A 24,193-nucleotide genomic window follows, 5' to 3' on the forward strand; every position below is an offset into this window, starting at 1 on the left:
TGAAGTACGTTTCCGGTTATTGTAAAAACAAGGTCAGACTACACATTTTAACATTTAAAGCGGAAAACCGAGCCCTCTAAACAGATTTGAAACACATTTTAGCAAATTTAAATACATTTAATCCTAAAGTATATGGATTTTAGCAGAGCTACACTGTCTACCAGTATCTCAGAAATTATTTAAATTGTTATTTAAATTATTTACTTTTACCTGCATATAAAATCCGAAATGGTCTCTTGCCTTTTTATATTTCTGTAAGTCTGTAAGTTTTAGATCCTATGCTGCTTAATTTTTAGTTATCCAGTAGTAAACTGGAAAAACTGGGGGCGCAGCTCTCCCAATTTTTGCTGCCAAACTTTGGAATAGCCTACCTCAAAATCTTAGGAAAGGAAAAGAAAACGTATATAAAAATATATAAACACGCCTTGTTAGTGCTTCCACCTAATAATAAAAAATACCACTGTACAGCTATATCTGCTGCATCATTTTATTGTTTATGTATTTCTGATGGGTTTCTTGTTTGTTTAAATGCTTGTTTCAACATTTTTATTTACCTCATTTTATAACATAGATTTATTTTATATCTAATTTAGAAAAAAACTGAACTGAGTTTTCGCAGCATGGATAAGGAAGAATTTAAGCTAACAAAAACCAAACATGTTGGTATGGCAATGTTTTTATTTTGAAGAGGTCCCTCCAAACTTCCGGTGCCACTCTTATTCTTGTGTTTTAAGTTTAAGCGAAATAGGTTTTTCGCTTAAACCTAGGTAAGCAAACCTAACCTAAAGCAAAAAAATTGTCAAGAAATATATAGTTGGCTGATTATTTATTAGAAGTATCAACCGACCGTTTTATATAAGCGTATGCTGTCTGCTAGGCGTAAGCTAGCAAGTTTAAGCAGTTAAGCAGTTAAACTTAACTGCTATTTTAAACTTAACTGCAAAGACGAACGTGTTATTAAGGGTATTCTGTATGTTTCAGGGAAATGGGATCCCAGCAGGAACCATTAGTTCCCATTAACACGGTAAGAGATAACTCAACCTAATAATTAAACAAGTTTGAGAACAGTACAGTATTACGCTATAAAGAACATAAACAAGCCATACAAACAAAATTTACTTTTTGCCAGCTTCCTTGTACATTTTTCCTTTATTTCTTTTTACACCATTTTATTTGGACAGCTTGAAAAGGCTGCCAACAGATTTATGTGGTGAGTTTGAAATAACCAATCTGGACCATGTCCCAGACAAATGTGTGTAGTTTTTGACAGTAACTGTTTATTTCCTCAATCAGCTCTCTGGGAAAAGCTCGTCAAATGTGACAGTATGTTTTGTCATGTCATCACTACAGAAGTGTGGGTTTATGTTTACTGAACAGCTTCTCACCATTGGACCTGACATACTGTGCCAGATGACTAATTTGTATTGTTATTTCCATTATCTTTGGGATCTAAACATCAACAATAGCTGATATTAGCTAACATTATGCCAGCTTATGTTAGGCTCGAGTGTCCTGAAAATCACACCTTGCCTCTGAAAAACAGTTTGGTTACATTCTCATTTTGCGTGAGAGTTTATTCACTAAGCATCAGAGTCCAACAATGTTAGATACACTGGCAGATATAGCAGTGCTTAGCAGCAGAGAAGTTCAGAATATCCTCAATATCAGTGTCATCTAACAGAAGTGAGTTTTACTGGCTCATTGACTCATTTCAGACTCCTTTCACAAAGCCTCCTCTAGAGTAAATGTATGCACCCAGCATATTGCTAACGTAAACAGTGGACTGACAGCCTACACTTACTACAGATGAACGTCAGCCAGAGTATTTTGAGTGGACTTAGGGGTAAAAATGTAAAATGCTGCATTTTTTTTCTGGGGTGATATTATTCAAAAATGTTAAAATATAGTGTGTAGAAAAATGTTTTTGTACAGAAATGCAAAGCAGCTGGCTATTGCTGTTATAGAGCAGTCTAAATGTAATGTTTCACTCTCTCTTGGCTGCCATACACTGTAGCTAGGATTATACATTAGAATTAGGAGGGGTAAGAAATCAGAACTCAATTGACTGCAATCTACTGACATCTAGCGGTGGGATTTTACACACTGTACCTTTAAATGTAGGGATTGCATGTTCTCTCCTAGTACTCCAGCTTCCTCCACAGTCCAATAACTTAATCCAAAAAACTGGCTATCGGTATAAACGTGATTGTGAATGATTAACTTGCTCTAGTTGTTGATCCTGCAATAGGTAAACTGGAAAAAATAGTAGTGAAAATGTATGGATGGATAAAATTATAGGGGTGGTATGGTGGTGCAACGGTTAGCATGGTTAATTCATGGTGTCTGGTTCAAGTTCCAGCTGGGGTCTTTGTGTATGGAGTTGGTGATTTTAAATTTGTGATTAAATATTTTCATTGGGTATATTGTTATTTTAAACGTTAGTATCACTATCAGTCCAGAATATCACAGTCTCCACTCACAAATTGTTTTGTCCTTGATTGGCACGTTGCAGCCACTGGTTTTTATAGTGTTCCCACAGATTTCTGTTTATTGTAAAAACTGTGATCCCTAACTTTGTTCTCAAACACCACGCTTGTGGCACATCATATAATTATGGCACCACACTACAGCTTTTTGTACTGGTGTTCTCTGGAGTGTAACTATGAACTCAAGGGACCATTTCAGAGCTTTAGTTATAACTTTGCCCCAGTTTACTACAAGTACTGAAGCAAATAAAATCAGTTTATTTACAGCAAGTGCAGTTAGTATATAAAGTATATAAAAACAAAACATTTTTCTTAACATGATCTAACATAGTTACCCTAGAAAAACTTTGATGTTTAGAAGTTTTGCTTGGATCATGGGACATAGGAAACCTTTCTGTGGGAGATTTCCTTTTTTAATCACATGACACAGTTTCTATGAGTGGAGCTGTCCTTTGTCTTTATGTAAGCAGCTTCTTTTCCTAAATAACAACACAAAGGACATTGTTCTGGCACTGCTCTGAATACGGCTTTATTGTCCAAGTGCCTTTTAGACCCAAACTTGTTTTCAGACTGGGTCAGCTAAGTAACAAATGAGGTTATTTAATCTCAAAATGATGTTTTGATGCATAGCTGGTCTTGAAAAAAGATTTATGTTTAGTCAGTCATGTCTAAACAAGGAAATATGTTTTAATAAGTTTAGGTTTAGTTATTTATGGCTCAGATAAAATATTGCAAAGGCTTTTTCCACTTCATTGTGTTGAAGGTATTAAATTCAATGCAATTAAATGTTAATAAAGTCACTGCAATAGTTAGTGTTCCTTGCTCATTAGCTTTTGAATACAGTTTAAGCTTATGTATTTATTTAAAGATGGGGAAACTGCTTTGTTTTTATTGCAGTATGTTTTAGAGCTTTGGCTGATACTGCTTATCCCACAGAACAGTGTCCTCCTCATACAGTACAAACTGTTGACAAAAAGTGTATAATGCAAACACTGCACTACCCCAACTAGTTTCTTTCCTGCTTTGCTTTGCTTTTATTCCACACTCTTTGCATGTACTAACACTGAGATGTTGAATATGTTAAAACCTAACTTTATTTGTTTCTTCAGCTATACTGAATGTTTCCTTTTCCTTTGACAAAGCTAACTGATTTCATGTGGATGATAAAAGTGATTGTAAATGTGATCAGCAGCCCACAAAAGCAATGAGCATACTAGAACAATGTATTACAGGTTGATGAGTTGACAGTTACTATTTCCCAAGAAGTAGGGAGGTGCAATCTATTTTTCTATTTCCTCATACTTTGAAAAGTCAGGAATCGAGAAGTGACCTGTAAATATTTACTACACATTAGGTAATGAAAATATGCATGACTATACACATTGTGGTGTTAATCAGTGAGAAAAATAACACATCAGTTTACATGAAATTTAAGATAAACAATGATAATTATAAATACCATTAATAATTTAAAAAAAAACCACACTGTGCAGTGCCATACAAAATACAGTAAGTACTCCTCTGTAATTCAGTGAAAGACTGTAAGATATGTAAAGCCTTAATAAGGTGTAAAGTATAAACAGTGTTATCTCCTTCAGGTTTAATAGTTCATGTCACAGCTTGTTTTGTGATACTTCTTACCAGTCATGAGCAAACTTATTCTTTTGTTTCTTCCCATGAGGCTGAAACAGTTTACTGATTGTGTTGAAGCCTTTCGTCTGCTCTCTGTACTTCTCTATATCTTCTGCTTTCAAATTCTGCTTCATTCCCAGAAGTGCTCTGACCTCAGCCGGAGCACCTTTGCCCAGGTAGTAAAAGGCCTTTTTGCCATCATTGTCTCTTTCGTTTACATTGGCTCTGTATCTTTGCACAAGCAGAACCATGACCTCAGTGTGCCCATGTATGGCAGCGATGTGCAAAGGCGTGTAGCCTCCATGTGCTTTGGTGTTGACGTTTACATGGATGCCACGTTTCCTGGGGATGTCCATGAGTTTGCGTATCATTTCGCTGCTGCCGTCCTTAGCAGCCCAGTGAAGTGCTGTGAACCCTGACATGAAGTCTTTCCTCTGGGCTAAACCAGTGTCCTGCAGCAGCAAAGCATATATATGTCCCCACATCCCAGCTGCACACTTCACCAACCACTCATGAGCCAGTCGCTCCAAAGGCACAGACTCTGAGTACTTGGCATCATCTGCTTGTCTTGTGGTCTTGTTTGGCGCCCTCACCTCTGGTAAAACTCGTGGGTGTGTGTCATCTGTGTGTGTGACCATCTTACTTTGGATTTCTCTGGATATACCCTTGCAAGCGGAAAAGTTTGCGTTTGAAGTTGGTGCTGGTCGTGTAGAAACTTTTGCACTCGAATTAATTGGTTTGTCTAAAGTTATCTGCTGATGCACTCGGGAGTGTGATCCGTCCAGTGCTGCTGCTGCACAGTCTCTCCCTGGAGATTTCACAGCTATGACAGCGAACACAGCTCCAGATTTCCCCGCTCTGCTCGCCTGATCTCCGGAGATATTCAGGATCTTAACAGTGGTCGTATCCTCGATACTCACGTTTCCAGATAACACATTCTTTTTCTGCATTTCCCACAGGGACATGTGTTTTACATCGGTGTTAGAACTGGGGTTAAAGTTTGAGGCGTCGCCTACATTATTGTTTTCTATATCTGAGTCAGTCCTGGCTGGCTCGGCTCGGTCTGGAGATGTGCAGGAAAAACTCGTGTTTTGGCTGGAGAAGCTCTCATCCATCTGCAGTTTCTGCGACACATCCTGTGCCGCCTCTTTAATAAAGTCCTGGTACCTTTTCTTCACCACCACAAACTTCACCTCGTCGATCTGTTTGACCACAGCGATGCTGTTCACCAGCTTCTTGAAAAGCTCTCTATTGTGCTGCTTTTCCGCGGGATCGCTGCAGTTGATGCGGAGTCTGAAATAGTTTAGCAGTTCCGAGTTCTTTACTTTGCCTCCGTGCTCTAGTAAAAAGGACAAAATGGACTCTTGGGTCAGATCCATGTTGTCCCGGCGGCGCAAAAATATGAAAAGATATAGCGGATGGTTTAAGTAGAGCCCAAAGGATAATCCCGCACTGCCTGCTCCCCTCTCTGCTGTCCTGCACCAACCTGCTGCTTCCGGCGCCTCTCCAAATAAATCCACCCGTATGTTATTGCGGCCCTCCCAGTTAAAAGGACTGTGTGCAGGGCTGACCCTCCCGTGATCAGTGGATTCATATAAAAGCTTAAATCTTCTGTATTTTTTTCTTTATCAGCGTAGTATTTATTTACGGAGTACACGAGTTTAGCTTAATTTAAGATGTGTGTGTATGTATATGTGTGTGTGTATATTATACGGGGTTACACTTACATACCACAGATATATTAAATTTCTCGAATATTTCATCATTGAGGGCTTATAAATTAAATTACATTGAAAAACGAAATTAATAAATACACGAGAACTGGAAATAAACATCTTAAAAGCTGTCTGCATGTTGTAGCTGGTCACGGACGCCTATTTAAAATATTTTGCATTTTTTACACGGTTAGTCTTTCCTTTAATTATATATTTTCTCTGCAAAATTACATTTTCAACCATGGTTATCAAATAAATATTTAAGTAGCATTAAATAGAAAAAGTAACGTGAACAGGTATTAAATGCATACATTTTTCCACGGTCCTACTGTGTCGTTCATTTTCTTTATAGGCTCTGTACTCTGCTGTAACCCCACTGAAATTTCATAATCGTATATAAAAACACTTTCTGGGCCAGATATTACTGTTTAGTGTCACTTTGTGTAAATATATAAACCTTGACAATTACGTACTACAGGTTTTCAAGTCAGAAAACTGGATGAATATTGGAAAGCGGCAGAAAAAACTCCCTCTAATAAATAAATTGTACAATTTTCATTTCCATTGAAAATAATTACAAATCATAGTTAAAAAGTGCTCCCATTGTGAACCAGGTTTTCCGTGGCAGTCGTTGCAAACCCAGTCAAAGCAGTTATTATCGTAATTTCGCGTAAAATCTCATCAAAAGCAACTATCTCGGTGTAGTTTAGTATATTTCGAGCTGGTGTAATATCATCCTCCAGCACCGAGGGGGTGTTGCCTTCAAGTAGCCATATTGAGAGCAGTGTGAGTCTGTGTGTGATGTGGATGGAGTGCAGGTCGCGCTGAACACTCATAATTCCTGCACACAGCCACTTGTGACGATGGCGACCAGCGAGGTGGATGCTTTTGCGGTAAGTACGACGGTGGGCTGTCTGCCGGCCTGCAGCGGTGACGAGCGGTTTTTAGAAGAGCAGCATTGAGCTAGCAAACGGTTTCTTACATTCGGGTGTAAATAAGAGCAACGTGATGTGTGCGGGGATTGCAGCAGGAGGGCTGCGGTGATGAGGAAAGCTCGTTATGTGTAATGAATCGCGATGAAGATGGTTGATTCAGCGGAGAAATGCTTCGTCGCTCCGTTTTGAGGAGCTGGTCCTCGGAGACGTGCGGAAAGCGCGCACTTCAGCATCCAGGCGCGCTGTCTTGGACGAAACAGCACGGAGCCCTGCTGTGTGTCAGTACTTTCCTGTTCACCGTGTCAGCACCTCTGACAGGTGTGCACTGGTGCTGAATTAACAGCACGAAATTAGCATGTGGTTGAAGACCAGGCCAGCAATGACTGAGAGACTGAGTTAAGAGGATAAACATAAGTAGTAGTAAGTGGTAGCTACCAGCTCCTCAACCGTCAGCATCATATTGCTCAGCAAAAACATGTCAGCATGTTTCAGCCAAACATGTAATTCAGGGTAATGACATGCGTTAATTAAATCCTATCATGGCTCACCTCACATACCTGGAATTTAGTTTCCTGTCTATGTTGTAAAGGATGGAAGAGTTCAAGTTAATGTAGTGTTTGTGGAGGGGAGCTTGGGGGGTACCAGGGCAGCCAGCAGCTTGGATATCCTCCCATCCTGTGAAATAACATCCACATAAAGAGCTCTTTGTGTGGGTGTGTGTGTGTGAGAGAGAGATGTGAGGGAGAAGCAGAGGATTGTTGTGTTGAAACACATCCTGGTGCTCATGTTGAGCCTTTTTGCAAGATGCCAGGCTCCCAGGGTGAATCTGGTATTGGAGGAACAGTCTCTCACTGCCAACTTACCAGGCTGTAGCATCATTCATCCTACTGCGTATAGTTTGGGCTACTATATACAAACTCGCAATACCCAAAGCTCAAGCTGGGAATTCTGAGTGAGTTTATCAGCTTGAGTCTCTGGCTACATATACTAGGTTCACTGATATGATTGTCAGTAAGTTACTTATAAGCGCCAGTTTTAAAAATAATTCATCAAACAAATATTTGTTGATGATTTAAATGTTCAATAATAATAATAATATCTTTATTTTTGTACCTGAGGGCTGAGGGAAGCTGTACCAAAGTTTAGCTGCTATAACGTCTAAAGTATGCTGCAAAACAGTCCCAGGGAGTTTGGTATATACAGAGCAGCTTGTGTATGTCGTTTTTTGTGTATAATTAATTCATTTTTACTATGAATACTGAATTACACTTGAAGCCAATGAAATCATGAAAAAACACTCTAATCTACTCCATTTCATAACACACGAAGCATATGATACATTTAACGTGACATCAGTGCTAACTGGAATTTGGTTCACTATTTGGATAGTTCCTTTTTATAGATGGGACTGTTCAGTGTGTTAATTGGAAGAGGGAGAGAGAGAGATGACCTCATTTGCAAAAGATGCTTTTAAGCCTAAGAGCAGAGTGTGTGTGGATGGGATGTGACAGATGGACCTTTTAAGCTCACCATTCCAGTCACTGTTTTATTTTGTTGGATATTTACTAGCATAGGATGAATATGGTTTTGTTTTCATTGTAATTTCTCAGAATGAAGAGAAGCGAACTCTGGAGCTCAGTGGCCATGTGGGGTTTGACAGCCTTCCAGATCAGCTGGTCAGCAAAGCATCTGCACAGGGATTCTGCTTCAACATCCTCTGTGTGGGTATGTCTGAACCCAGGAGGAGCTTCAAACTTAGTCCTGTAACCATAACAAGAGTTCATTTGAAATTCACATGCACTCATTCTGCTTCATCTGTAATTTTCGCTCCTTGTTTTTCTGTCTGTTTTTAAGGTGAGACCGGGATCGGCAAGTCCACATTGATGAACACTCTTTTCAATACAACATTTGAAAATGAGGAAGCCAGCCACTATGGGCAAATGGTGGAGCTGCGCCCACACACGTATGAACTGCGGGAGAGCAATGTCAACCTCAAGCTGACTGTTGTACACACTGTAGGGTTTGGAGACCAGATCAACAAAGAACAGAGGTACAGGTTGCTGATGGATGTGATGATGGACTTTTAGTTAAAATGACTTTTATTTTATTTTTTAAAGAGGAAGAAACAGTTTAGAAATCAAAGAAAACCTTTGAAAATTCACAGAGGTTACACTATAAACCTGATAGATCAGTGCCAACCCTGAATCACTTTGCCATTTTTCTCTTATGCTGAAACAATTTCCGATTGTAAAATCGAGAGCCAGCTCTGCCCCGCTGCTGGCATTTTAATTGGAGTGGAAGAAAGGGAACCCGGGAGTGAGTGATAGAGCAAATGTGGTTTCAATTGCTGTTTGAGTGCTCCATCAGCAGGAAGTGTACGCATCTAACATGCTTGGCTGTGTACAGAGTTTTTACCATGGTTACCGATATGTCTGTTGAACAACATGAAGTTGAATGTTCATGCATGTAATGTTTGTTTTTTTTACTGCAGCTACAAACCCATTCTTGAGTATATCGATGCCCAGTTTGCGAAGTTTCTTGAAGAGGAGCTAAAAATAAAGCGCTCCCTGTTTAACTACCACGACACGAGGATCCACATCTGCCTGTATTTCATCGCCCCCAACGGACATTCTCTGAAGTCCCTCGATCTCGTCACGATGAAGAAACTGGACAGCAAGGTGAAAGGAGATCCAAGCTATGTGTATTTCAGCAGTTATTACTCAGTCCATGACTTATCTTCTGGTTATCTTCAGGTGAACATCATCCCCGTGATTGCGAAGGCAGACACTGTGTCCAGGAATGAGCTAGAAAAGTTGAAGATCAAGGTTATGAGTGAGCTGGTCAGCAATGGAGTCCAGATATATCAGTTTCCCACAGAGGATGAGGCTGTTGCAGAGATCAACTCCTCTATGAATGTGAGTCCTAAAAACAGATAAACATAAAAACATGTGCACCGTGGATTTGGTACCTAATGCTTTTTTAATGCTTAGTTGTAGTCATCGGTTAATCTGCATACTTGCTCTCTCTTTTTTAAGCTAACTAATATTATGCTGATAATCACATGTAATGATAATCAACTTTGTCATGCCATTTGAAAATAGATGTTCATTGGTGAGGAAACAGTATTTTTAGAAACATTATATAATGCATAATGGCATATTAGGATCCTGGATATGACGCAGCATTATTAATAGCTCCATATTCTAACATTATCAGTACTCTTTGTCACAGACTCTTCTGCCGTTTGCTGTGGTTGGAAGCGTAGACGACGTGAAAGTAGGAAATAAGATGGTGAAAGGAAGGCTGTACCCTTGGGGATCTGTGGAGGGTGAGTCTGCTGAAATGGTTTGGCAGTCATCATGAGGGAGCTGTTTAGTCAGATGCCTGCTGCTCAAATCCAGTTTTTTTTATTTATTTATTTATTTTAGGTATAAACATGATGGATTTTATGAGCAATTAAAAGACCAGTTTTTCTTTTCAGTGGAAAACGAAAAGCATTGTGATTTTGTGAAGCTGAGGGAGATGGTGCTGCGTGTGAACATGGAGGATCTCCGGGAGCAAACGCACGCTCGTCACTATGAGCTGTACCGTCGCTGCAAGCTGGAAGAGATGGGCTTCAAGGACACAGGCACTGACAGCCAGTCGTTCAGGTGAAATTAGGGAAAGCAGTGATGCAAATGCATCTGGGCAATTTACTTTATCAAAAAAAAAACCCAAAACAAAACTCTAGCTTTCTTATGAGGTTAAAAATGTGCAAATAACTTGGATTATTCATAAACAGCACATTAAAGTCAACGTTTTAAGGAGATTTAGATAAAGAATGTGACTTGAAAACTATTAATCCCTCTGTATCACAGTTAAAATGTTTTATAATTTGGTGTGTTTTGTTTTCTAATTTTGAATGTTGAGTTAAAATATTGCTTGTTTATTATTATTTTTTACTATTGCAGAGCATTTTTCTGGATGAGTTCTGCTAGCTGTAGTTAACATTACAGCGTTTGCTCTACAGATTTTATGGCTCAACGAAGTGTGAAGTTATAGGGCAGTAAAGTGAGCATATTATTGACTTTACCCTGATCTTCAGCCTGCAGCAGACGTACGAAGCCAAGAGGAAGGAATTTATTGTGGAGCTGCAGCGCAAAGAAGAAGAAATGAGACAGATGTTTGTCAACAAAGTGAAGGAGACAGAAGCTGAGCTGAAAGAGAAAGAAAAAGAGGTGAGGATTAACAAAGTCATAAAAGAACTCCTGTGTGATCATATCTCATATTTGGCTTGTATGACATTGCTCTGTGTATATATATTATCATCACCTGTAGCTTCATGAGAGGTTTGAGCAGCTCAAGCGGATGCACCAAGAAGAAAAGAAGAATCTGGAGGAGAAAAGACGAGAGCTGGAGGAGGAGATGAATGCCTTCAATAGGAGGAAGGTTGCAGCAGAGACACTGATGGGACAGGCACTCCAAGGTTGCTCACAGCAGCCATTCAAAAAGGACAAAGACAAGAAGAAGTAAGTTAATGTGTTTGTATTTACCTTGTGCTGGTTGCTTAATTCACACACTGATTGTCAGCAGAACTGTTAATACAGTCAATGAGTAATACCTTGAGATCAAGCTATTTATGGATAGCCATTGTCAATCTACATTATATTCACTGACCTTCCATATCATGGAGGTCAGTCTTTGTGGTGTTTTTTGGAAAAGGGGGAGCAGTAGAACGTGATTAACGAGATAGTGTTATCTTCCCGGAGGCTATGTTGGCTCAGAAAAGGATACGGGGACAGATTCAGACTGACACTGTGTGCCCAGACGCTGTAGGAAGGGTCACAGCTTGGATGACACAGCCTGATGCTTATGTCTCTGCAGGCTGACCTGCCAGACTGTATCTCGGGCAGGGACAGTTCTGTTTACATTGGACTGGTCTCACCGATGCTCATGCCATGCAGAGCACAGATGATACTCATACATCCCGCAAAGAGCTGTAATCATGATGTTGCATATGCTTTAAATGCAGCTTGATCCTGGCATCAGCCTTGTAAAACACAGCACACCAAAGCTGTCTTAATAGTCAGTAAAATAGAAAAATGAAAAGAACTGAGTGAGCAGAGTTTCTTGGAAACATTTACTATTAATGGTAAGGGCTTCAGTATTCCAGACAGTAAAATTTTACGAGGCATTTAGCCAGTATAATTACATGTGAGGTGGATGAAGAGATTTCAGGTATTTTAATGTTTTAATAATTCTTCCTGCTATTCTTATAACACTGTTTTTGAAAAAGCAATAAATGCATTTTTATGCATTTCAAAATTAACAGCTTCGTACACTAAGCATATACACAAAGGGATTTATAAAATAATCCTTTAAATATGTCATATGAAAGATGAGGAAATGTTTGTAAAAATCTTACTGTAGACAAGAGTGAGCTGAAGCTTTAAGGTAAGATTGCAAGTGGAAAGTATTTAAAGTCACTGTCTAACCAAAAAGTCTGGTTGTTGTTGTTGTTGTTTTTTTAAATACACTCACTGAGCACTTCATTAGGTACACATTGCTAGTACCAGCTTGACCTCCCTTTTTACTTCAAAAAACCATCTTAATTTGTCATGGTACAGATTCAACAAGGTGTTAGAAACATTCCTCAGAGGTTCCTCTGGTCCATATTGACATACTAGCGTCACCCAGCTCCCGCAGATTTGTCAGCTATAGTGGTCCCTCGCTGTAACGCGGTTCACCTTTCACGGCCTCGCTGTTTCGCAGATTTTTTTTCCATGCAATTTTGCATGCTTTTTTTAATTTTAATTTTAATTTTTTACAGCACATTGTGTTCTGTGTCCTGATTGGCTGTAGATCATTGTCAATCAATCTCTTCCATGTTGTGTCTCCTGTACAGTACAGAATGCGTTTAGCTTGTCAAATTTACATAAATCTTCGATCGCTAGCAGCGTGACTCTGAAGTGCTGTACTGTATGTTTGGAAGTTTTCTCCCCAACAAACACAACAATGTCGACAAAACTTTTTGCACTGTCAAAGGCACCTGCGGTAGCACCCAAAAGGCAGAGGAAGATCCTAACCATCGCACAAAAAGTTGCACTTCTGGACATGCTAAAGAAAGATAGAAGTTACTATATTTTTTGGATTATAAGGCGCATTAAGCAAAACAAAACAGTCAGATAAGTCAAACTTTACTCAACTCATTCTTCTTGCTTCCTCCACTTCCGTATGATTGAATTACACTGAATTAAATTGAATTGATTCTGTTAAATTCTCTCACAGCTGCTCTATTCTGTTCTGTTCTGGACCTGAAATTAGGGTTTGATCTTTGGTTTAATTCTATAATACTGGACTTATTTTTCTACAAAGGTTTGAACTGTGAGAATGTTTAAACAAGAGAGAAAAGTGTGAAAATGTTCATGCCTGCCTCAGAAGTGAATAAAGTGCGTAGTGAGGGGTTTTACAGCCTTAAAACATCTATAATATTTGTAAATAATAAAGTTGGCTACTTCACGGATTTCACCTATCGCAGGTTATTTTTAGAACGTAACTCCTGCGATAAACGAGGGACCACTGTATACATCCACAATGTGGATTTCCCATTCCACTACATCCCCCCAGACCTGGTGACTATGGAGGCCATAGTACAGGGGTATTGTGCTGAGGTTTTGTACTTACTAACTCATTGTCATGTTCAAGAAATCAGTTATCCTCCTAAAAAGAGCCATCAGATGATGGGTACTCTCGTCATACAGAGATAGTCATGGTCACCAACCATATTCAGTTAGGCTGTGGTGTTTAAATAATGCCTAGATAAGAAGAGTCCTAAATTGTGGTAAGAAAATATCCCCCACACCACCAGCAGCCTTCATTCTGATTCTGCCATCCAAATTTTGCAGCACAAATCAAGATTCATCACACCAGGCAACATTTTCCATTTCCTATTGTCCAATTTTGGGTTATTTTGCAATAATGAGCAGCTGAACAGGTGTACCTAATAATGTGGCTGGTGAGTGTGTATAGCCATTGTTGGTGTATAAAGAGTTAAGCTGTCAGTGTTTTCCTGTTGGACTGGAGCGACTTGACTCAGAGACAGTAGAAACCTCAGACTTGTCACACAGCTAAATGTCTCTCTGGGATATTTGTTAGTAAATGTGATTTAAATGTTAAACTGTCAGTAATGGGAGCTGAGCTGCCAGCATATTTCAACAGAAAAAAAATCTTGCATTCCAATTCATTCACTATTTACTTTTGATTCCTGCCATATTTCAGATCCGTCATCCTTTTGTTTCTTTTGCCATATTTTGTCATATTTCTTTTCCCCTTTCAGTTGATTTATGGATCAAACATCAGTGGAAACCAGGAATGTTTGTGCCATCAGCATGGGAAAAACGATCTTACGGATGAGAAAGGGAGCCTTGTTCAGTGTATTTAAGTTTCATATGCTGATTGTGCTAAACACATAATAATAAATCAATGGACGTTTTTCATAACATGTAACTTGTGTAGTTTTATGTTCTTGACAAGAATGTATGTTCATCTTCAGTTGTAAATTTAAGTCTCTGGTTTTCAATGAGACACTAACAGAACTTTATATTAAAAAATGAATATTGAATAATCTTTTTACGTATATATTAATACATTTATTCACAAGATGCTTTGTAATGTATATGAATATACTGATCTTTTTTAATTGTTGTTTTTCTCAGGTGATATCTTTCAATTGCCTAAGCAGTGTTCTGTGCAGCGTTATGAAGAACATGATTAAATTTACTGACAGTGAATCTGGAAATGAACACAATTTCTTTGTCTTCATTTACATTTAAATAAAGAGAGATGATGGGAAACAGAATAGAGCATCAGTTTGTGTGTCACCTGAACCCATTTCCATCGGAATGCCTCAGTGCTTTGGGACTTCCATCGCATGAGCCCTTTGGTTCACTCAAAGCATTTCATATTGTAGCTGTTGTGTTGTGCCATGCCCAAAACACATCTGATGATTTTGATTTATTTAACAGTGTTGCTTGTTTTATTTTTATATCAGTGAGTGGCAGCAGCAGGAAACCCAGCAACATGATTTATTTTTAATCAACATGTGCAGTGTTGTTGAATTTGTCACATGACCTTTACTGACTGATGCTTGTTTGGATAAATGATGATGTGGTTTTTCTTTCCTCTCATAGCTTCTTTAGTCTCCCATCTGCGTGCTCCCTAACCTCAGGAAGGAATTTGAATTAGAAGACTTTCTACCACATCTAAAGATCACAGACTAACTACTCAAGTTTATTATTTTTACAGTGTTAAAATAAAAGTTTTGCTGAACTTTCACTTGAAGTGAGTCAAAGTCTTCCATGTCTACTAAACAATGTTCTTTTTAAACAGCGATCTGTAGCATGGTCTCTGCATGGCTCCTAAACTGCAAGTATGCTTTTATTAAAATATCTCCAATACCAAAATTTCCAATTTCTTTTGTACTAAATGTGCTACTTTTGTCTGTTATGTTATGCTTGTGGTTTCTGATAAATGACAAGTTACACTGTGAAATATATACTATAAACTGACATGATTATTGCTGTTAAAGGTACTGATTGTGAATCATTATGATTTAGAGGCACTTTAAAACAGTTATAGTAAATATGCTTTCTTTATTTATATCCAATTATAAATGGTACCCTGTACTACTAACTTGTCAGCTCTCTGTTGTGTTTGCTATATATATATATATATATATATATATATATATATATATATATATATATATATATATATATATATATATATATATATATATATATATATATATTACAGAGAGAGATTTCATATTTTAAACTGTATATAAATTCAGGATTAAATCTCTTTATGTCATAAGATCTATATACTGGGTCTGTGTAGACCTGCTTGGCAGATTTTTAAATCCTAATGTAATAAAGAGTTACTTTATTGAAAAATGAACTGTGTACTCTCTATATTTACTTTGATTTTTAGACAGAAAAGACCAAAGGAGTGATGGATAATGCAGGTTCCTTCCAGATTGTTCCAGAAACTTTCCAGTTGTGTGCGTGTGTGTCTTTTTTTTAAAATAGTTTTCTATGATTTCGACACCCTTTTAAAAATGTAATCTATTTTACTACCCACTAAAGACATTACTGTGTAAATGTTGATATAATTTGTATATCTGTATTTATTTATTAATGAATTTTAAAAAATTAATCCAATATAATTTATATACCAAAGGAGGCAACTTTATTACGACGCTATTTTGGGTCGTATCCCACCTTCTGACGTGCGATTGGCCCTAATGCATGAATGGGGTGGACCTTGTATGTGACTAGCTAGTTAAATATCCAACTAAAATGTAGAGCTGGTAACGTCACTTGTTGAGGACCAATAGAAAATCGGCATGGTTGGTCATGGGCTTGGTTTTATGCCTGTTTTAACGCCTTAACTGTCCTTTTCCCCATCGCCTTACGCCAAGGGTAGGGGGGTGTGCATAGGCAGAAACTAACCTATGCTTAAAACTTTCTTTAGTGAAAGTTCATACTTACACTTTTGTGTGTTTTATTTCTCCATTCACCCGCTTATTTGAAGCGCGTGGATTTTTTTTTTTTTTTTTAAATACAAAAAGCAACGTAACTGTTTAAGGTAAGTAAACCCATTTTCCTTATATGATATATATATATTTTTTATCTAGTGGTGTTCGTGGCTCTAAACAGTAAATGATGTGTTGCTATCAGCCAAAAAAATGCTACTAGTTTTAGAAATGGATTTTTAGCTAGCGTTAGCTTTGATTGCTAAACAGTTTACGTCGTCAACAAAGAGTAGTTTGTCATTTTCTGGTTTCTCTAATAAAGTATGAAGTTTAACTTACATAGTACTTACAGACTTATGTTGTTGTTTCACTCTTATCTTTATTGTTTAAACTGTGTACTGTCACTTTGGTTTGCTGTGCCATGCTTTGCGTTAGCTCTCCTTTGGTGTGTATGGCAGGGACATGTCTCGACATGACGCCGGTCCTTGCCCTGACATACACAAGGCCTGCTGCTGTGATACGGCTACATGTGGACTCACAAACTAGCACTAAAGCTGTGGAACTCGTGTTTTACACACTTTTAGTAGCAGAAATGTCGCTTTAACTAAAAACGGAGAAACTTTTTGAAGCATATCCCTGTTCTGTGTTCGTCTCATTTCGCCTCCTGTTTATATACAGTCATTGCTCCTGTCCAGTCCAGTTTAGTCCAGTTCAGTGACGGGCATGTGTTAGCGGAAGGCTTGTTGCAGGATCTTGTTAGTAAACTACGCTCACTGCATTTGTTTAACCATTTTTGTTTCGGACTAGATGTCCTTTAAATACACCAGTCTAATATTTCAATTACGTAGCAGACAGAGCCTTGCCTTATTAAAGAGACTAAGATGTTTATCAGAGTTATGTTAATACTTTATACACAGTTTATGGTCACACAGTTAATTCCAGTGTATCTTTTGTTTGTTTGTTTTTTTACTGTATCACTAAGTTTTATTTTCATGTCTGTGCAGATGATTGACACAGTAACAGGCCCTGTGGCACAGCCCTTTGCAGCTCAGCTGAAGGCCCTGATTGATCTGGAGGGCCGATACCAACCAAAGCTGAGTGGCTTGAGGTTCATTGAAAGCGCCCAGGACAATGGCCTCAGGATGACTTCCCGACTCAGGGAGCTGGAGGTGAAGGACCTGCTTTCACTGACCAGGTTCTTCGGTTTCAGTTCAGAGAGCTTCTCGCTGGCTGTCAGTTTGCTGGACCGATTTCTGTCTGTCATGAAGGTTTGTAAATGCAGTACATTTTGCTTACTTTCTTAAAATCGTAGCAGTTGTTCCGTTCTCCAATATCCATTTCCCCATCTCCTACAGATTCAGCCAAAGCACCTTCCTTGTGTCGGTCTGTGCTGCTTTTACATCGCTGTGAAGTCCACAGAAGAAGAGAAGAACGTGCCTCTGGCCAATGACCTGATTCGCATCAGTCAGAATCGCTTTACAGTGTCTGACATGATGAGGATGGAGAAGATCATCATGGAGAAGCTCTACTGGAAGGTGAAGGCTCCCACGGCCCTGCGCTTTCTCCGCGTCTTTCACAGCCACGTCCTGGAGCAGCTCGACGCTGAGAGGTAAGGACAGACGGTCACACCAACCTGCAGGGCTGAGCTATGACTCAACGAGATTATATTTACTCTACTAAAATGTGTCTTCTCATATTTGGTTTGAAAGCTAACACTAACCAAAAAAATATATTTTTTTTTTTAGCCAACAGGCACAGTCCTTTTTGAAATCGTGTAGACTTTTAGACATGTGACAGGGTGTTAGAAAACAAATATGCAAGTCCCCCCCCTTTTCAAACGTTACCTTTAAAAAAAAAAAAAAAAAAAAAATAGAAATCCTTTTGGTTGGCTTTTTTATCACTATTTATGTAAGCTGTACTTCACATTCAGTTTGCTTTGACACTAAAAGCATTTTTTCCCTTTAGCATGAAGATCCTGAGCCTTGAGAGACTGGAGGCGCAGCTGAAAGCCTGTCACTGCTCATTTGTCTTCTCCAAAATAAAGGTAAGCCAAAACAACTACTCTCTCCACATTGAAAATAATGACTTATTTCAATGCTTTTCTGCGCTTTTCATTAAAAATCAGACTGCTTTTGTCTTGTACACTTCTCGTTTGTTGTTGTATCTCAGGTATAATGTAGGTCATCTGTGTCGATTTGTTTTTAAATGTTATCATAGTTTCTACTTTTTTTTTCTTTTTCTTAACAAGAGACTGTGTTTGTGTTTCTGTGCAGCCATCTCTGCTTGCCCTGGCTCTCCTGTGTTTTGAGGCCCATGATGAACATGACCCAGAGTACCTTGACAAAATATCTGAGGCCTTGAGCAATCTGCAGCAGCAGCTAAATGTAAGTCCAGCTCTGAGCCTTTTGCTTTAAAGAATATATACGAGCAGTTCAAACAATCCTTATTTTAAACTGGGCCTCAGAAGACACAAGCCCTTTATGCCAACGTTCTTCTGATTGGTTGCCCCTAGCAGGCAGAAGGTTTAAACAACAGGTCAGTGGGACTTGTGTGCTCATGGCTACACCCGTGTGCCTTATTAGGAATAGGTCCATCTTATCAACATACAGGTCAGAGTAGGAAAAACTATCAAAATGAGCCTTTGCTCAACTCAAACCAAAATGGCTCGTTTTTAACATTATTGCATATTAGTGTTTTTGTCACAGTTAATATAAGGTGGTGATCCATGCAGTGTAGCTTAATGAATTTTAATGCTTCTTGCCAAGTGTTAAGCAGAGAAAGATGCGACTCCTCTTTCCTGCAGATCAAAGACGGGGATCTGGTTTGCATGCGGGAGCTAGTTGGAAAATGCTTGGCTGAGTACGCCACCACTAAGTGCTGCAGGCCAAACGTCCAGAGACTTCGCTGGACTATTTCAGGAAGAACTGCACGTCAGCTGAAGCACAGCTACTACAAGATCACTCACCTTCCCACCATACCTGAGTCAGCTTGTTAAAACCTAGGCGTCCAAGTGGGTGACTTGACATGGAAAGAAAAATTACAACATTACCACTGTTACATCTTTGTCCTCTGACTGGATGTAACATGCAGTATGGTCACCCACTTACAGCTCCAGCTTTATTTTCCCTAGAGACCTTCATCTGTGATGATGGATGTCTTTAAGGAAATGCCCCCCCTTTTTTTTTTTTTTTTTTTTTTTTTTTTTTTTTTATCCCTTAAGTTTGTAATCATATGTTGATCAGACACACATTTTTCTTTCCCTATGACAAGGAGTAATTCTTCCTCAGAAAGGTTGAAGTTTTACTTTCTTGGTTGAGCCGTTTGCACAGGTGTCTAGTATGTTCTTGTTTAAATCCGTACCACGGTGTTTGGTGTTTCCCTGGAACGGGTTGCTGGTTTTAAGCTAATAAGTATAGAACCACCTAGGTCCTCAGTCCACCATGTGGAAGAGGAGGGAGAGGGATTTTGTGAACAGCAAAAAAATGGAACCAAAAGATCGGGCCCAAAGTCCTTCACTCCCACCCTAGGTTGCTAAGCTGTCCTGAATGCACACTCCTACCCAAGGTGATGATTTTTTTTTTTTTTTTTTGTTAAGGCGAGGGAGCTCTGGTTTGTACCAGGGAAATGAAGCTAGTGATGATCCTGTTATCTACAGCTCATCAGTGTTTGAGATGAAACGTTACCAACGGTTACAGATGAGTTGTTTTCACCAACTCTTAATTTGTGGACACCGTGTGAAGCGCCACAAATATACTGAGTTAAGTTGTTAGTTTTTTAGAGAGCACTCAGAAAACCCCAAAAAAGGTCATTGCAGTGGAAATTCAGGTTGAAATTTATATCGCATTTTCTGTGCCAGTTTCCCTGTTTAGTTTGATTTTAGTGACAAAACAAAATGTGGTCTCAAATTCAAAATGACTGAATACACCATCTGATTAACCTATGTATTTGTACCTTTCAATAAAACTTTATTGAAAAGCTATTGCTGAGTGCACTTTGTTTTTATTAAAACATGTCAGAAAATTCTCATAACGAGAGTTATCAACTTCCTTTGTAGAGCCTTCCCACTCCCCACATCTGGTTTGCACAAAATCAGTCCTTTGAGGACGAGACCAATGATGTGACAGCCAGGCTTTTTAGTTCGTCTCAAGGCAAATTCTTGTCACAGTAGACCGAATGCATCCACTGTTGTTCTGCACATTGTGCATGATGGGCAGAGGTAACTCCTCAAGCATGTACTAGCATCATGGTATGGGTCACTTCTGTAAGCTGGAAAAGTCTGGACCGCCACCGGCAAAATTCCCAGAGATCTCTGCACCGCTGAAGTCAAATCCAGGATTCTAACAAAGGAAAAAAAAGAGTCAGTAAGACATACTGCTGATTGTTAATCTGTAATTAAGATTTCCTGAGGATAGATGTATCTGAGTTTAAGAAACAGATGTAAGAAGACAAACTCATCACTGAGTGCTCATCTCAACAATTTCCAGAATCACAGCAGTAACACTGCAATGAGTGTTTAATAAAGTCTAAAGACACTTATTAGGTTAGTGATAGTAAATTAGCCACAGGTGTGCACACAAATGGTTGGTAGTCTCACTGTTAGCCCTGCAACAGACTGGTGACCTGTCAGCCTCTCACACAATATCAGCGGAGAGACTTCAGCTCATCCTGATTTGTTAATTTAAATAGTTAAGAAGATGAACTGATGGATGGATTTCTTGATAAAGGGCTTTGAGGTTGAAAGCAATGCCTTCATTAACTTAACAGATCATCACCTTTAAAACATTCTCAGGAATGAGCTCTGACAGCCAGACTTTCAGAACCCCTTACAGGTTTCATTACGCAAAATATGTAATATGTTAAAAGTCAGTGACTCACACTGCCACATAATTGCAAGTTAGTAATGTCGCACATTACATCAGAAATCTCTATTGTAATGAGGAAGACATTTTCCAATCTTTCCTTCAAGCTGAAGTGTTACTGATAATCCTACAACTCAAAGAGCATGTCAGCTGCATTTCTGAGAATTAAGGTGGCATGGTTATTTTTTTTCTCTTTAGCCTACCCAGAAATGACCATCACAGAGTTCCCTTGATTATTTCCCTTCATTATTTATGGATTTGCTTCATTTATAAGAAAAACCGATTTATCACAACCTGGGGACTGAGTTATTATTAATGGATTGGGAATGAAAACAGTCAGATGTCTATATTTCAACAATCCAAAACATACTCTCATTACAGCTGTCCAACTGCATATCTAATCAGCCAATCACATGGCAGCAACTTAATACAGTTAGCCATACACACATGGTCAAGATGATGTGCTGAAGTTCAAACTGAGCATCAGACCGAGGAGAATAAAGGTCATTTAAGTAACTTTTTTGGAATATTTATATTTCAGAAACTGCTCATCTCACAGCAATTTCCCCACAGACCCACCTGTGGGGTTTATGGAGAATGGTTTGAAAAAGAGAAAATATCCAGTTATTGGCAGCTCTGTAAGAAAAAATATATCGTTGATAGTGGAGGTCAGAGGAGACTGCCCTGACTGCTTCAAGCTGCAGGTAGCAGGAGCTTCAATAACTCAGTTACTACTTGTTACAACCAAGATGTAGAAAAGAGTTTCTCTGGAAACACAACATGCTGAAACTCAAAGCAGATAAACTACAACAGCAGAAGACCCATCCTGTCAGCTAAGAACAGGAAACTGATGCTACAATTCAAGCGGGCTCAAATTGGACAATAGTCTCAATCTCTGCTGCAACATTTGGATGGATCCACGTGGCCCTGTATCAAAAGTTCAGACTGCTGGTGGTGGTGATGGTCTAATGATACTGGAGCTAGGCTGTGGTGTTTAAATTATGCTCAACTTGTACTAATGAGCCCACAGACCAAAACCTGAGTATTTTTGCTGACCATGTCAATCCTGTCATGACCACAGCGTACCCATCTTCTCATGGCTGTTTCCATTAAGATAACACACCATGTCACAAATCTCAAATCAATCAATCTCGAAGCGGTGTCTTGAACATGACAGTGGTCTCAAATGGCCTCCACGGTCACCAGATCTCAATCCATTAGAGTACCTCTGGGATGTGGCAGAATTGGAAATTCACATCATGAATGCTGACAAGTCTGCAGCGACTCTGTGACGCTATTATGTCAACATAGAACAAAATCTCAGAGGAATATTTCCAGCACCTTGTTGAATCTGTGCCATTAAGAATTAAAGCAGCTCTGAAGGCAAAATGAGCTCCAAACCCAGGCAGTTGTAAGATGTGTACCTAATGAAGTGACCAGTAAGTGTATGTAAAGCCTTTAAAAGTTTCCTTTTTAGAAGGTGGTCCTAACCTGGCTGAAAAAGTAGCAGCTGTGCAGTAGAAGAAATGTATTAGGATTACATGCGTACAATATACAACAGTCATTAGGATGTACAGTAGAGTCAACAGTGCTACAGAGGTCAGCGAATCAAACTCACCTCTCGCTGAAACCTCTCCAGAGTGAGTTTTCTCTGCATCTGGTCTTGGACCCAAGCATTCGCACAATACTCCCCCTCCAGCAGCGAGGACCAGCAGTTCCCTGCTTCTCTGTTGGTCTTCATCAGAATGATCCGGATAAGACATTTATCCTCTGAGGAAATGATCAGCAAAGCAAACAATGCATTAAGCTGGCTCTCATTAAAGTCTAATTTAGTAATGTCTCCTTTCTATTTGACCATTTCTAATTCAACAATGACATAATACAAAGGGTGAACATAAAGCCCCCAGTAACTTAACATAAGTAACATAAAGACATGAATGGATGAATATCACAACACAGCCAGTCAACAGCAATCGTTAGAGTTATAAGGATAGTTATTAATTCCCTTAATATTTCTGTGAGTGTGTCACTTACCTAGTGTCCATGTGGCCTCATCTGATACAGTTGTTCCAAATAGCTTTCCCTGGCAAAAGAATAAAATAAAATAAAAAATGAATAATATCAGTTTTATTCATATCAGCACACCTGGACCTGTTCTTGGAAGAGTTAAAAGACCTGCACATGACCAGAACAGGTCTAGCTGCGTTACAGCACAATACAGTGAAGTTACATACTCTTTACGTACACACAACAGCCCGACTGATTTCATTGTACGGTATCAAAATAGGCGACACTGCTGATTAACTGTGACGTGGACTTTTAGGTCCAACTGTGATAAGTATGACGGAAAGGGGCTACATGAATGGTCTTACAAGGCTGGATTGGGTTTACTGGTTAGTTCAGTCACTGGGTAAAAGAGGGTGAGAGTGGGGTGGAGCTGGAGGATAAACCAGGAATCGCATTATCTTACTTTCTGCAAATAAAGATCACAGCATACAGGTTATTCTCGGGACCTGGGAGTCACTTTGGTGCCCTACCTTGAATATTTCCTTTCCCTTGACCAACAGCTCGATGTCTCTGGACCCCAGGTGACACTTGACCTCTTTAGCAGTGGTCCCGTGAGGCACGTTGACTTCAATGAAGACCTCATCCATGGTCTGGTACCAAGAGCCCCATGGCGTCTTGCAGGGGACGACACCGCTCCTCTCCTCGAAGTGTACCGACATGCTACGGCTGCACGCCGGCTCACGGGTCGGCTAACCTCCGCTGACCAGCTTCCAGCGTGAAACCGAGCAGGTCGAAGATACGCTGGAGGCTTGCTGTGCGGTTAACTGTTACAGTTGCCTATATGTTTTGTTTTGTTTTTAACTTTAAAGGTCTGTTTTTAAGTTGGTGTATTTTACCTCTCCCTGTGGTGTTTTCCCCTCACAAGCTCCAAATTTCTTCTTTTTCTCAGTCTCGGTGTCATTTCCGGTTGTGAAAATCACGGAAGCTGCAGCGCCATCTACTGCCTGATAGGATGAACCAGTAATTAGAAAACCTTGCTCCTATG

General features: G+C 39.3%; 3 protein-coding genes across 5 annotated transcripts; 2 read left to right on the forward strand and 1 right to left on the reverse strand.

Moving 5' to 3' along the window:
* Positions 1–637: 637 nt before the first annotated feature.
* Positions 638–16,377, forward strand: LOC101465803 (septin-8-A). 3 transcript variants are annotated; one of them, XM_076892229.1, is made up of 11 exons: positions 638–767; positions 982–1,024; positions 8,379–8,493; positions 8,623–8,818; positions 9,260–9,446; positions 9,522–9,683; positions 10,000–10,096; positions 10,250–10,418; positions 10,853–10,985; positions 11,086–11,276; positions 14,937–16,377. In XM_076892229.1, the coding sequence occupies exons 1-11, from the start codon at positions 658–660 to the stop codon at positions 14,989–14,991; spliced, it is 1,458 nt and encodes a 485-aa protein (XP_076748344.1). In that variant the 5' UTR covers positions 638–657; the 3' UTR covers positions 14,992–16,377. The 3 variants fall into 3 exon arrangements, with proteins under 3 accessions (XP_076748344.1, XP_076748346.1, XP_004540995.1); XM_076892231.1 differs by lacking the exon at positions 14,937–16,377 and adding an exon at positions 14,084–14,605 and having other exon boundaries at positions 640–767; XM_004540938.6 differs by lacking the exons at positions 638–767; positions 982–1,024 and adding an exon at positions 6,578–6,726.
* Positions 16,211–20,261, forward strand: ccng1 (cyclin G1). Its single transcript, XM_014412125.3, has 6 exons — positions 16,211–16,395; positions 17,287–17,550; positions 17,638–17,891; positions 18,248–18,326; positions 18,556–18,666; positions 19,086–20,261. The coding sequence occupies exons 2-6, from the start codon at positions 17,287–17,289 to the stop codon at positions 19,275–19,277; spliced, it is 900 nt and encodes a 299-aa protein (XP_014267611.3). The 5' UTR covers positions 16,211–16,395; the 3' UTR covers positions 19,278–20,261.
* Positions 20,262–24,131, reverse strand: nudcd2 (NudC domain containing 2). The gene is made up of 4 exons (XM_004540932.6): positions 23,679–24,131; positions 23,176–23,224; positions 22,760–22,911; positions 20,262–20,619 (listed from the first exon to the last, which is right to left on the reverse strand). Exons 1-4 carry the CDS (start codon positions 23,865–23,867, stop codon positions 20,536–20,538), a joined length of 474 nt encoding a protein of 157 aa, XP_004540989.1. The 5' UTR covers positions 23,868–24,131; the 3' UTR covers positions 20,262–20,535.
* Positions 24,132–24,193: the final 62 nt, after the last annotated feature.

Source organism: Maylandia zebra, linkage group LG2 (assembly GCF_041146795.1).
Source record: "Maylandia zebra isolate NMK-2024a linkage group LG2, Mzebra_GT3a, whole genome shotgun sequence".
Taxonomy (NCBI): Eukaryota; Metazoa; Chordata; class Actinopteri; order Cichliformes; family Cichlidae; genus Maylandia; species Maylandia zebra.

Excerpts from the sequence above, each read along its gene's own strand:
- ccng1 (XM_014412125.3), top strand. The coding sequence starts at position 17,287 with ATGATTGACACAGTAACAGGCCCTGTGGCACAGCCCTTTGCAGCTCAG. Across the intron at positions 17,892-18,247 it reads GAGCAGCTCGACGCTGAGAG|CATGAAGATCCTGAGCCTTG; the intron begins GTAAGGACAGAC and ends TTTTCCCTTTAG. Across the intron at positions 18,667-19,085 it reads ATCTGCAGCAGCAGCTAAAT|ATCAAAGACGGGGATCTGGT; the intron begins GTAAGTCCAGCT and ends TCTTTCCTGCAG.
- nudcd2 (XM_004540932.6), bottom strand. The coding sequence starts at position 23,867 with ATGTCGGTACACTTCGAGGAGAGGAGCGGTGTCGTCCCCTGCAAGACG. Across the intron at positions 23,225-23,678 it reads AGGGAAAGGAAATATTCAAG|GGAAAGCTATTTGGAACAAC; the intron begins GTAGGGCACCAA and ends TTCTTTTGCCAG. Across the intron at positions 20,620-22,759 it reads TGGAGAGGTTTCAGCGAGAG|AATCCTGGATTTGACTTCAG; the intron begins GTGAGTTTGATT and ends TTCCTTTGTTAG.
- LOC101465803 (XM_076892229.1), top strand. The coding sequence starts at position 658 with ATGTTGGTATGGCAATGTTTTTATTTTGAAGAGGTCCCTCCAAACTTC. Across the intron at positions 9,684-9,999 it reads AGATCAACTCCTCTATGAAT|ACTCTTCTGCCGTTTGCTGT; the intron begins GTGAGTCCTAAA and ends TCTTTGTCACAG. Across the intron at positions 10,419-10,852 it reads ACTGACAGCCAGTCGTTCAG|CCTGCAGCAGACGTACGAAG; the intron begins GTGAAATTAGGG and ends CCTGATCTTCAG.